Genomic DNA, 13743 nt, shown 5'->3' with positions numbered 1-13743 from the left:
CATACTCTATGATCACTTCCTCTTCACCCACACTGTGATGCAGAGCTGACCAATACGTCTAATATTTTCACGGTACATGAAGCTGAGTACTTGGAACATCTTCCCTAATTGAAAAAAAAAAATTGTGATGACGGCTGGCTTTGCCTAAAGAACACAATGAGCAAGATACACACACCTAATGTGTTTGCAGAGTAGAGATACTGTCATACTGACAATATGAGTGAGAATGACTCTGGTCACTTAAAACACAAAGATATTTTATCACTGACTGAAATTTGTTATAAAATGACATCTATATAGCACTCTCCCCGCTGCCCCAGCAAACTTTACTGTTGTCTTATTTTAAGAAATGGCCACAGCCACCCCAACCTTCAGCAATCACCACCCTGATCAGTCAATGGTCAGCATCAAGGCAAGATCCTCCATCAGCAAAAAGATTAAGACTCAGTGAAGGGGGCTTCCCTGGTGGCGCAGTGGTTGAGAAGCTGCCTGCCAATGCAGGGGACCAGGGTTCGAACCCTGGTCCGGGAAGATCCCACATGCCGCAGAGCAACTAAGCCCGAGCGCCACAACTACTAAGCCTGCACTCAAGAGCCTGCAAGCCACAACTACTGAGCCCATGCGCCACAACTACTAAGCTTGTGCTCTAGAGCCCGTGAGCCACAACTACTGAGCCCACGTGCTGCAACTACTGAAGCCCACGCACCTAGAGCCCTTGCTCCACAACAAGAGAAGCCACCGCAATGAGAAGCCCGTGCACTGCAACGAAGAGTAGTCCCTGCTCTCCACCACTAAAGAAAGCCTGTGCGCAGCAACGAAGAGCCAACCCAACCAAAAGTAAATAAAATAAATACATTTATTAAAAAAAAAAAAGACTCAGTGAAGGCCCAGATGATAATTAGCATTTTTAGCAATAAAGTATTTTTAAATTAAGTATGTACATCATGTTTTAAAGACAATGCTATTGCACTCTTAATAGACCACAATTTAGTGTAAACATAACTTTTATATGCACTGGGAAGCTAAAAAGTTCGTGAAACTTGCTTTATTGTGGTGTCTGGAACTGAACCGGTAATATCTCTGAGGTATCCCTGAACTTTGAAAAATTTTACCTGTTAGGTGCAGTTATTCATATGTGTTTACTGGACGTGAAGTCTTTTCATAGTCCTTCAAGACCCAGCAAATAAATCAATAACTTTTGTACTTTTAAAAACTATAGTTCAATTCAAAATGAAAGTATTCCCTCTGCCTCACCTTAAGAATTACTTTGCTATTTCAAAAACTGCAAATACAGTTAATTTCTAATTATAAAAAACTATCTTGAGTGCATCATGTAATTAATGGAAAAATATTTATCATGCTTGTCAACACCTTCCTATAAACTTTCCTTATACTTGCAAAGCAATTAAGTTATCCTCTGGCAATCTCTCTTTTGAAAAATTAAATAACCTTGATTACTTGCCCTGCAAGTAATATAATTACTAAATTTGTCCATTATTTCAGACTCTTTTCTTCACAGTCTGTAATTTTTTATGTCTTTTAAATGAAGATAATTCTAAGAAGCACCGATTTTTTTGCCTTAACAGTACTTTAAAAAAAATTGAAATATAGCTGATTTACAATATTGTGTTAACTTCAAGTGTACAGTATAGTGATTTAGTTTTTTTTTTTCTTAAAGAAACAAGTATATAAGAGAGAGAAAACTCTGGTTCTCTTAATGAACTTAATTCTACTCCTTCCTTCTGCTCTTTTTTAATACCTCCCTCCAAAAAGTAAATGGCTACAAAATAAAATATTCATAAACGTCCATAAAACTAGCAATTCTATGAATTAAATGGTCTTAAAATCTAAGTCAATGATATGCATAATTAGTTATAACAAGCCCCAGGCAGATGCCTGCTGGACTTTGCTAAAAGTACCTCCCTAAGGTACCTGATTTCCTCATTGCTTAATAATCACCTGGGAGACTTGCTAAATGCAGATTCTGGCTCTGCAGGTCTGGGGTAGAGCTTGGGATTCTGCATTTCTAACCAGCTGCCAGGCGCTGCTCAGGCTGCTTGGCCACAGACCTCACCTTAAGAAGGAAGGGCATAAACTACAAGATTCTTGTTCGTTGACATACATGAGATATGAATCAACATAAAGTTTTCCCGAAATCTAGATGGATGACTATTTGATAAGACATGAAATGAAATTACTCTCCTAGAATTCATATGTCACAAAACTGTACTGGTGTGCCAAATATCTTTTATTTTACTTGAATTCTGGCAAAAGGGTCTGTTTTGCAAGGGTGGAGAAATCACTTTTAAATTTAAATTGTGCCACAACTTACAAATGTGCTCATTATCATATGCAGGGTAGGAAAGTTCCTAAGCTAAGAAAACCATGCCTTTGTCTAGGAACACATGAGGGATATTTTAGAAAGGAAACTGAAATTTAAAGCACATAGGAAAAGGAACAATCCAAATCATGTCTTTCTTGCATATACAGTGCAATTCGATACTTAAACAAAGCCCCACTCTGACATTAGTAGGTGTTAAACTGTCAAGCCAAGAACTGGGAAGTGTCTGAGATTTATCCTTCTTGCAAGCTAATGAGTAATCCACCTACAGCTTCACAGACACTGGCAGAAAAATACAAGCCCTTTGGGTCAGAGAGAAAAGGCCGCTTACTACTCATAGCAATACCAATAGCAGTACCAAGATCCAGACTGCCACCTTTGCTCACACTCACAACTCAATTCCCACAGGAGGATGGGAAGAGGGCCGGGGGTCACCTGCATAGGCAGTAGGTGTGTTTCAGGCAAGGAATCCCAAGATGAGGAAGGCCTTGATCTCATACAGGGGCTGCTGGCAGCTGGCCCATCCTCCTCTCCAGATAGACAATATCTTAATTACTCTGCATTGTACGTAAATCTCTTCTGGGGAAGGAGACATCTCTATCTTTACTTATCCTGCAATGTACATAAATCTGGGCAAACTGACTGTAAATGCTCAGACTTGAAGCAATGTGACACATTCACGGAAGAACTGTCTCCTAACAGTTGGTAGAAAAGTGTTGGAAGATGACAACAACAGCAACAATAATAATAACCAGAAAAATGATTACAATAAATAAGCACTTTTCATGTGTTATTCCATTTGGTGCTCAATAACTTAAAGGCAAGTTAAATATGGTTCTGTCTATTTCAAAGAGGAGAAAACAGATCTGTAAGCCTTAAGTAACTTGTATAAGCTCACATAACTAGTAGTTTTGAGGCAGGAGGCAGATGGGCACCCCGCCCCCCATGGCCAGCAATTGGAGATTCCTTCCCTGTAGACCGATACTCCAAGACGAGAATAGCAGGACAATTGAGAGAGAAGGCTGCGTGCTGCCCAAATAGAAGATAAGAGACCACGTATTTCCATTCTCGAAGTCAAGGAGACCCTCCCAACTAGAATTAGAAAGCTTCTTGGAGGTCAAAAAGGGAGGGGGCACCACCCCATAGTAAGTGATGTCAACTACCCATAGGCCTCTTCACTAGAATCCATCTTGGCTCAGAGATGCACAGGCGCACGTGGCAGGATCCTGACATACACCAAATACGGACTCAGAACTAGGCAAATCAAATGACTGGCCAAAGGAAACTTGGAAGAAATGCCCCAAAGAGTGATTCAAACTACCGCGAGGGTGCAACTCTCTCTCTGAGTCTGCCCATGTGTCTAACCACATGTACTGTACTCCTTTCCCTCCTAATAAATACTTCACTTGTTTCACTACCTTCTATCTTTGTGGGAATTCTTTTCTGCAAAGCCGAAGGGCCAGGGCCTCGTCACTGGCCACTGCTCTAGTGGCTAGGATTTGGTGTTCTCACTGCTGCGACCCGACCTCAATCTCTGCCTGGGAGCTGAAACCCTGCTTCAAGGCGCTGCAGGCCAAGGCCACCTGAGATCAGTTTCAAAGGTTGTGCATTACTCCTACGCAATTCTGTGAGTACATATAAGAGGCAGGATTGTGAGGAGAGTGGGAAGTAGGGCACTTAACCAGAACTTAGCCTGACTAATGTCACCAGATCCTTTCATCATGATCATCCCTTCCCAGCCTCCTATGTGGCTATGGATCCTCACTCCTCATTTTGCACTGGCATTTAGAGATTGTCACCTCTAGGATTGTTGTTTAGTGACTACAGTTGGGGCAAGGGGTAGAGTTGATTTTTTTTTTAAAGTTATCTCCTACAGCTAATAGCAAAGATATTATAAGGAGTATTTTGATTATTTCTTTCTGATGAATAATCAAAGATAGCATTTTAAAATGACCACAAGTTAGGAAAGCTTCCCGCAAGAAAACTGACTCAAAGATCATTAACGAAATCCTAACATTTGCATCTAATTCTTAAATAAAAATATGTGATTTTACTGAAACACAAGACCATCTTCTTCAGTTGTTAATTTTTCATATATTGTCCATAATCAGCATACATTTTCCTTTCATCCTCCACTGGCTTGCACTATTTTTCTCCTAATACGTCAAACTTCCTCACTTTCATAAACAAATACCACTCTCTGTGTCAACATTTGAAATTTTGCCTGCAAATCAGAACATGCTGTGATTGAATTGCTGCTCTTATCATCTACCACTTAGTTCTATCAAAGTATATAACTGGATTAGTGGGAAAACAGCTACATTATGCCTGCATTTAAGCTTTGCCTAACAGCAGGCTTCCTGTCTGCAACAAAGAACAGCCCTGGGGATTATAGAAACACTAGGAAATGATCAACATTTGTTCTGACATTTTATGTGTGATTGAAGCATAAAAATTACCGTTCTCAAAAAAATAAAGAAACTTAGATACATAAGCCTAAAAGTGAGAAGCTGCTTAATTTTTCTGTCTGATGGTTCTAGGCAACATTGGGAAAGCGTTCATACAGACTGCATCATAACTCTGGATGACAGACATGATCTTAGGTTATGAGGATGAAGAGAAATGCATGAGGGCTTTGTGGGAAGATTACTGTCAGAATTAATTATAGAATCACTACCAGATTTCCTCAGTGCCTTATTATTATGCCTCCCTGAAGTTACAAAAGCTAAAAGTTATATTGCTTCTTTCCTAGACTTTCAAGCAGTTTCAGAGAGAAAAATATACAAGCACATCTGCGTGCATACACACACATAAAGCCCAGGAGATTATTAACTATATTAGAAGGGTTTTTTTTCCATAGAATCTCTACATCATTATTACATTTCTATTTAATGAGAAAGGCCTATCTTTTAAAGACAAAAATATGATTTTACTTTTCTTTGACCAAAATGTTACATAAGAATTAATTCTTTTAAGTTTTTTAAAATTAATTTTTATTGGAGTATAGTTATTTTACAATGTTGTGTTAGTTTTAATTCTCTTTAAATGTATCACTTTCAGGTATTTTTTTCACCCAACTAATAAAAATGAAGAATTTCTTTTAAATTATGAAGTTGATGTGGCTGACATTAAATATTATATAAATGTAAATAACAATCTATGTAGTTTGATAGAAGCAGAAGGACACATGATAAAGTAAATAAATTTATAAAAGGAGACACATTACCTAAGCAAAAACGTATAATCCAGATATAATGTTTAAGTGTTTATTTGTAATTATAAGAATAATCCAATTCATATATGCTTTTTCAAGCCAAAATACGGCAGATTTCTTAAAACAAGTCCTCCACTGAAACATAAATAACCTTCTTCTTCAAAAATTAATAATAAATTTAGATTTAAAAGAAGCATTTCTCCTTGCTATTATAACCTAATCATATTTTATCTCAGAATTTCTAAGAATTCGAATAGCTTGGAATTTTATTTAAATATATCAGATTATGCACTAAAATTAGTAAACTTACTTTATATTTTCCTTCAGGATCCAATCACATAACTTTGTGGATAAATCTAGACTAATAAATGAAAACAGCTGTGCTCCAATCCTGGCTTCTCACTTAGAAAAGTTACTACACCTTATGTTTCTTTATCTATAAAATTTAGGTCAATAATATTATCTCCCTCACAAGGCTGTTGTGAAGAATCAATGAGTTACTCTGAAAAACACATGGAACAGTTCCTGTCTCATGAGCAGTGTTAAAAAAATTAACTCTAATAAGTCACTATAATGTGATTAAATTGAAGATTAATACACAAATTAGATAAATAATGAACACATACCTACTTTAGATCTTGTTCGTATTGATTTTCTGAAGGGTAAATCTATGTCTGGAATAATATGATCAGCCAATATCATTTAGTGACTTTTCAACCATGAAAATGTACTAATGTTTTTTTCTCAAATAACAGAATTAAACAAAAATATATAGTCAATAAAAAAATCAGAGTATAGTTGACAAAAATATCTCCTTATGGTAAATAAGGACCATAAACCACAAAGTAAATTAATGAACCTCAACTAAATAAGCCAATATACTAGGAACTGAGACCAGTAAAAAATTTCTCTGGGAGTAGAGTGGGATATCACTATGACTTTATCATAGTGTACGATGAAGCATCTTCTGCAATATTCACCTTAGAATTTACATCTTTTAATATCACTTTCTCCCTATTTTTGAATACATAACTGAGATATTTTCATAATTTTTAACTCGACACACTGAGATACATTACTTCCATATCAAATGCATTCCCAGTTCTTTCTACAAGCAACATATTCACTTTGCCTATGTGCTTTCAGTTCACATATTCAAATTACATCAAGTGAGGACACTCCAGCAAGGATTTACAAGGAGCTGTCAAGGCATCAATAAAGTCTATATTAACCTGATTCACAGAAATCACAAGGAAAGACCTTGCAATTTTGTTTCTTAAGAAGTTAGCTAACAATTTTCTTTAAAGAAATACACATTTGGGCTTCCCTGGTGGCGCAGTGGTTGAGGGTCCGCCTGCCGATGCAGGGGACACGGGTTCGTGCCCCGGTCCAGGAAGATCCCACATGCTGCGGAGCGGCTGGGCCCGTGAGCCATGGCCGCTGAGCCTGCATGTCTGGAGCCTGTGCTCCGCAACGGGAGAGGACACAACAGTGAGAGGCCCGCGTATCGCCAAAAAAAAAAGAAAAAAAAAAAGAAATACACATTTAACAACCATAATATTTTTAGGAGAAGCAAAGGTCCTTAAAACTTGTCAGGCATTAAGAATCTCAAAGGTGAACAAACGTATGGACACCAAGAGGGGAAAAACGCCGTGGGGTGGGGATGGTGGTGTGCTGAATTGGGCAATTGGGATTGACATGTATATGACTGATGTGCATAAAATTGATGACTAATAAGAACCTGCAGTATAAAAAAACAAACAAAAACAACTAATACTAAACTCTCTTTGGGTTATTTGTATGGAAATATGTTAATATAAATGTTTCAGACATTACATGAAATTTCTAAAAATCTTATGTGTTCTGGTATAATGTTATAAGTCATAATTCTAGTTATTACTTTAAAATGTATATCTCAGAAATAACTAAATTTCCTTGTCAATTGCCATTATTATGAACTTTCATCAAATCATTAACCGTGGTCATTTTTAAGTCTTTTGTCATTTCCAGAGTTCTGGGTGTCTGATGCTTTTGCAAAAATGTTCCTATAAAAGGCTTTCATCTTCACGGAATTCATAGAAAAGACTCTGACAAGTACAGGTTTCTGGTAACTGACTACACTGCTGAACTGAATGAAGCATTTTCAGAACTCTAATGGAAAACGGATGAATTCATAAAAGATCAAGATGAAAAAAAAGTTAATTTCATGGGACTGAGTGAACTGATGAGGATGATTATAATTTTTGTGTCTTTCTGTTTGAATAAAAAAGAAAATCCCATAAGGACTCAGAGGCAAAAAATATACAAATCAATTTTCACTGCAAAGTAAAGGAGCTGTTACAGTGGAGGATTCCTGGACTGAATGTCAATATTATGACATACTGTGAGTGTGTTTTGTGTTTGGTAATTGCAATCATTGTTGCTTTTGTTGTGGTCATCCATTTACAATGCTTGGTGTCAGTTGATTTACCTCTTGTAAAAATAAAATACAGTGTGTGTGTGGGAAAAAAAAAAACGAATCTCAAAGGCAATCCCATCTAAGGTTTTTATTTTAATTAGGAAAGAATCATTGATTGCTGCCTAAAAGTTGAAAGCATAAAATTCATTCAAAGCCATTTCTACTGTTCAGTCAGAAAATCTTAAAGCATATTTTTTAATAGCACTGTTCAGTTTCTAACTGAGGCAGATGCTACTGGGGCCCCATCCATATTTCCTCACATATCAGCCCAAATTTAACTGTCCAAGATTTCTGGGAGCCTTTTGCTTGTGCACATGGTGGCCTGGGAACACTGGGGAATTAACGTCCCTTGGGAGCAGTCATTAACTTCAAATACCACAGCACACTGTCCCCTTGGAAAGAATAATTTCAATTCATGCAATCTACCTTGGTTTACAGAATTGCCCAGAGGGTTAAGCTCTACTCACTCACAGTGGTAACTTGTTTGATAACCCACTGTTTCTCAGTTCTCTTCCTTTTTTGGCTTTACTTCTCACACTTCTCTCAATCTTTCTTAGAATTACTTTCCAAATAAGCCATTTGTACTTGAGTCCTTATCTCATGAACTATTTCAGAGGAAAGACAATATAAGATACTAGCAGAGGTCTTAGGAAACATGGTCAGGATGGGATTCCAGAATTATATCATTCACCAGCCATGTGGCAATAAAGATTCCTCTGGTAATTGGCTATATATCAGTGGTAACTGGAGTAAAGAAAACCCCTCAGAGGCCAGCATTATAACTGCTAAGATTTTTACCTGTAGTGACTGGAACACAATACAGAATAAAGGGGAGGCACCTAGCATTTGAGAAATATGGTGATAACAGTAATTATAGGGGCTTGGAGTTGGTTGGTTGTTCAATTCAATGAAAAAAGTGACAACCTCAGATCAGCCAACTACCAACTAAGGGCAAAGTGTGAAAGCCAGAAGATATACAGGAGCCAATAAAGAGATTCTAATTTTTTGATGTGAGAAGGATGATGTGTGCTAGAAACAGACACAGAATTTGCTTTTGAAAGTCACATAACGAGGCCACAGCCACACGCATGGCAGGTTTCTATGCAAAAGTCACGGCACTGATAGGCAAAGAATGGGATCTTAAGAGTAGAATGGGGACATGGGTAGATGCTATTGAGAACAATGAACTTCCAGATTTCCCTATACCCTCTGGGTACGGGGAAGTAATCTCTTCCTCTTAGAAGGTAGTAGCTTCTCCCATTCCTAGAGACCATAAAAGATGATGCTCTCCCTTAAGATCTGATCTCATCTCCCCTCATGGCTCTAGGCAACAAACAGACCAGGTCTCAACATGGCCTACCTGGAAAAACAGTCTCTGTTCCAGGAAAACAGAAAAAGAGAATATTCAACAAAAGAGATGCAAGATCTGTCTAATGTGAACAGCAGTTACTGGGAGAACATGCCAGGGGATGGATGTTGATGGATCTTGAGGCAAAAAACAACTGGTCATCAACTTGGTGTGAGGAAGCAAGTAGCCTGAGATAAGACAACCCCACTCCTGCATAGGGGCAAATGGCTTAGCTGGTTGGCCAATGCCCTTGAAGAAGCAAGAATGGAAGACCTTCCCCAGACAAAGAGTTCTGGAGAGGAAGCGTGAGGATGGACCTATGGGAGTAGGCATGAAATGTGCAGATCTCTGTCTCACATCAATCCCCACTAGAGAACATTCATACAGAGGAGGTACTGAACAACTGAGTGGAGAGGAGGATTTGTCCATTGTATGCAGCAACTGTCCATAAATGCAGCAGCCAGGTAGCAGAGAAAGAGGGGATATATGTGGGCCTAAAAACATGGGCTGTTTCTCATCAAGCGGGATATAGCTATCGCCATTAGTGAATGGCTAACCCATTGGAAACTGTCCGATGCTGAGTCTTTAATACAGCATCACTCTTCAAAAAGACATTCAACAACTTGATTTCAAACAGATTGTATTCGATTTTATCCCTCTGGAATGGGGTGGCGTCAATTTTGCTTTTCTTGCTATTGACACGTTTCAGTTAAGAGTTCCCCTTTCCTGTTTGCAATGCCTCATGCAGTATCATTAATCCTCTGGATTCACACACTGTCTGATTTATCATCATGGGATACCATCATGGAATCCTACATAATATCTCCTCAAATCAAGCAATCTATTTTATGGTGAAGGAGGTCCAACAACAAATGACCACAGGATCCACTGGGTCTACCATACACTGCATCACTTAGAAACAGCCAGCCTGATAAAACACTGGGATAGTCTCTTAAGTGTGCAACTAAAGCTCCAGCTTGCAGATGACAGTCTTTGAGTAGGAATGTTGTCCTTCAAGAGGCAGCATGTTCTTTGAATCATGTTGCTAAGTCCACTGATGTGCTGGCATCAGACTGTATCCACTCATAAAAAACAATGTTACATTTTCAGGAATTTTTAAATGATAAAGGGATCAATCCAACAAGAGAATATAATACTTGCAAATATCTATGCATGCAGTATAAAGCACCTAAACACATAAAGCAAATATTAACAGACATAAAAGGAGACACTGACGGTAGTGCAATAATAGTAGGGGACTTTAATGCCCCACTTTTATTAATGGATAGATCATCCAGACAGAAAATCAATAAGGAAACACTGGCTTTAAATGTTAGATGCCATCTTTAAGGATCATTAACTGGATACAGTGGACATACTGGACAGGTTTCTAACTACTATCACCTGCAACTTTTTGTTACATTTCTCTCTCTTATGGTCAGAGTCTATTCTGCCCACACATATGGAAGGCTGGTACTTAAAACCACAGCTCACTTGGCCTTGAGGCAGAATAACTTTGAAGTTCATATTCTACACAGCTTCTAGGATACCTCAATAGGATTAAAATCCCTTTAAATTAAATTCTTTTAATTGGCATTCTTCCTTCCTTCCCTTGCCTAATTTCCTTTAATTGGTTGTGTTTCCTGGGATCCTGTCCCAAAAAAACCATTTACACTTGAATCCATGAGTAAGAATCAGGAGGAAGCGAGATTAAGACATTAACCATATTTACTGTCTGCTGGTTTTATCTAAATTTCATTAGATATGCCAAATCTGTACTGAATTTAATGTTTTTCAACTTTCTCTTTTGCTTTGCCAAAGATATTTTGTTAGCAACTTTTCCAATGCCTTTGTAATAAACAATATTTTTATGTACAAATTAAACTAAATGGTTATCTTTTTGATCATTTTATTTGGGAGACCAAGCATTACATTTTACTTGTTCTCATTTTGTTGAATAAGTCGTGAGCTAACACCCAGGGTCAGATTATAAAATCAGACTGACATTAATCAGAGCTCTTAAGCAGTATCAAATTTTACTAATAATATCAAGGATGCAGACAAGCTAAAGGACTGCTAAACGTTCAGATAAAGCATAGAAAGATCTGGGTATGGAGGGCAGTTCCCCAGATGTTATGAGCTGAACTGTGTCCCTCTCAAATTCCTATGGTGAAGTCCCAACCCCTGGTACCTCCAAATGTAACAGTAATCATAGATAAGTTCTTGAAAGAGGTGATTAAGTTAAAAATGAGGCCATTAGGGTGAGGGTATAATCCACTATGACCTGTGTCCTTATAAGAAGAGGAAGAGACACTAGTCTGCACAGAGGGATGACCATATGAAGTGGTAGCAAGAGGGCAGCCATCTGCAAGCCAAGGAAAGAGGCCTCAGTAGAAACTGACCCTGCCGGCACCTTGATCTTGGACTTCCAGCCTCCAGAACTGTGACAGAAAAATTTCTATAGTTTAAGCTACCCAGTCTGTGTTATTCTGTTACAGCAGCCTCAGAAAACTAATAGACCAGGTCCTACATTACTGTATTGGAGACATTTCTCTGGTCCCAGATGAAAGTGGTCTCAAAAAGAGCTTTGCAGGGTGAGTATATAAACTATGAAATATCTCCAGTTTATTACCCAGAGAGTTATATTACCTACTAGATAGTTTTAAAGGAATCTTGCTTCATTGATCTTGGGTTCTATTTATGACAGTTACCCTTAGCTAGGGAATATCCTGCTAAAAGCATTTTTGGAGTGATTCCTCTTCCTCTTAGTAAATATGATTTATCTAGTTGCTTGAGGCTCTGGTTGACAAGAGACTATATTCAGTTCCTCTGCCTACTTTTTTCCAGGGGGTACCCTTCCAGTGAAGGGAGTAAATTGACTGTAGGCCAGCTGCTTTAACTTCCTCCCATGTGGTTTTAGAGGTAGATCCATTCTCCTATGTTCAATACAAAATGACCTCACCACAAATACTTCTTCCCTCACATGCATCTCTATGAATATAACCACTTCAAATGTGAAATTATATCAACCAGTACATGGCCATGAAATTTTCTGCCAAAATTCTATGAATTAAAGTGAGATACAGTAACATTCATTTTGTCCTGTTTTATTTGCTTCAGAGTTCAAAGCTCTCTAGCTATGAGGAGGAAAGTCTAAAATGGTTCCTGGAAACAAGAATTTTAAGAAAGCACATTCAAATATCTATTGGTTCTCATGTTAATAATAAAAAAAAACTTTAAAAACATAATACATTATGCATATGTGTCCAGTATGAAAAAGGAACATTACAATGAACAGAAAATTGCCATACAATTACACTGCCGAGTCACTACTTATTGGGAGTTACAATGATATCAATGAGTACGGGGGTTCACGTCAACTGTTTAAGCACCTCTGAGTCAAAGAGAATATATATAATGTTTTTCCTTCATGTTCATTGCTTCAATCACTCCATTCATGGGTAAATCCTCAAACATTCAGAAAGGACCTTTGTGTGGAAGTATGGGAGAATGAGTAACAAGAGAGGATAGCTCAGTAAGACAGTCTTGTAATAGGACCAGAAATATCTCAGCCTATCTATGACAAAACACTATAAAGTATTTAAAACCAGAGGGAGATAAAAATTGTAGATTTTACTCAGCAAAAATGCAGTCATCATATACTTACTGAAGCTACGTTCACAAAATCATCATCTGAGAGGGTTTCCAACATTTCAGAGACAGATGTTCGGATCAGTTTAAGTGTCAATCCACTAACACTCCCACTCCTATAAAAAAATGAGTCCACACATGGTAATGACCATGTAGTTAATTAACATCATACACCCTAAGGAAACGCAACTTATGCACTGACTCTAGATAATAATATTCAAATAATTTTGTCTTCAAAAAACCAGTAGTAGAAAAAGTCCTATTTTTGATAGCAAGTAGAAATAAATTACAAAAAATCTTGTCTTTCTTTCCAACAAGCATCAGAATGTATATTTTTCTAACTACAATGATGAAAATTACACGTCAAGTGACAATTTTAAGAAACTGTGGATACTCGTGGCATATTCACTTATTGAGGAAATATACACTGAATACCAGCTCTGTTAGCCAAGTTAGTAGTGAGGGCTACAGAGGTTAATAGATACAGTCATTGCCCTAGGGAGCTCATTGTTTGACTTGATTAAACCAATAATTATGAAGCAGCATAATAATTTCGTAATAGATTTGTAAACGCAATGCTTTGTTTTATATCCTAAAGTAGATATTCTTTGGGGTTTAGTCTTCATTTTTCTTGTCTCTACATATTTTATGATCCTGTATGACCACATCTATTTGCAGGGCTCATCTCTAGGCAATTAACGTCCACTTTTATGTCTCTAGTTCCCAACTTC

At 37.7% G+C, this 13743-nt stretch overlaps 1 protein-coding gene across 1 annotated transcript in view; it reads right to left on the bottom strand.

The window, feature by feature from the left end:
- Nucleotides 1–13743, bottom strand: part of CACNA2D1 (calcium voltage-gated channel auxiliary subunit alpha2delta 1) — a 514071-nt gene that overhangs the window by 110906 nt on the left and 389422 nt on the right. The window contains exon 10 of the mRNA XM_022554402.3: nucleotides 13029–13128. Within this exon, the coding sequence (XP_022410110.1) occupies nucleotides 13029–13128 (100 nt within the window). The remainder of the gene's footprint in view (nucleotides 1–13028; nucleotides 13129–13743) is intronic.

The sequence above is a fragment of the Delphinapterus leucas genome, chromosome 9 (genome assembly GCF_059928025.1).
Source record: "Delphinapterus leucas isolate spDelLeu-1000000601 "Yukka" chromosome 9, BTC_Dleu_Yukka2, whole genome shotgun sequence".
NCBI classification, from domain to species: Eukaryota; Metazoa; Chordata; class Mammalia; order Artiodactyla; family Monodontidae; genus Delphinapterus; species Delphinapterus leucas.
This window is presented reverse-complemented; position numbering and strand designations above follow the sequence as displayed.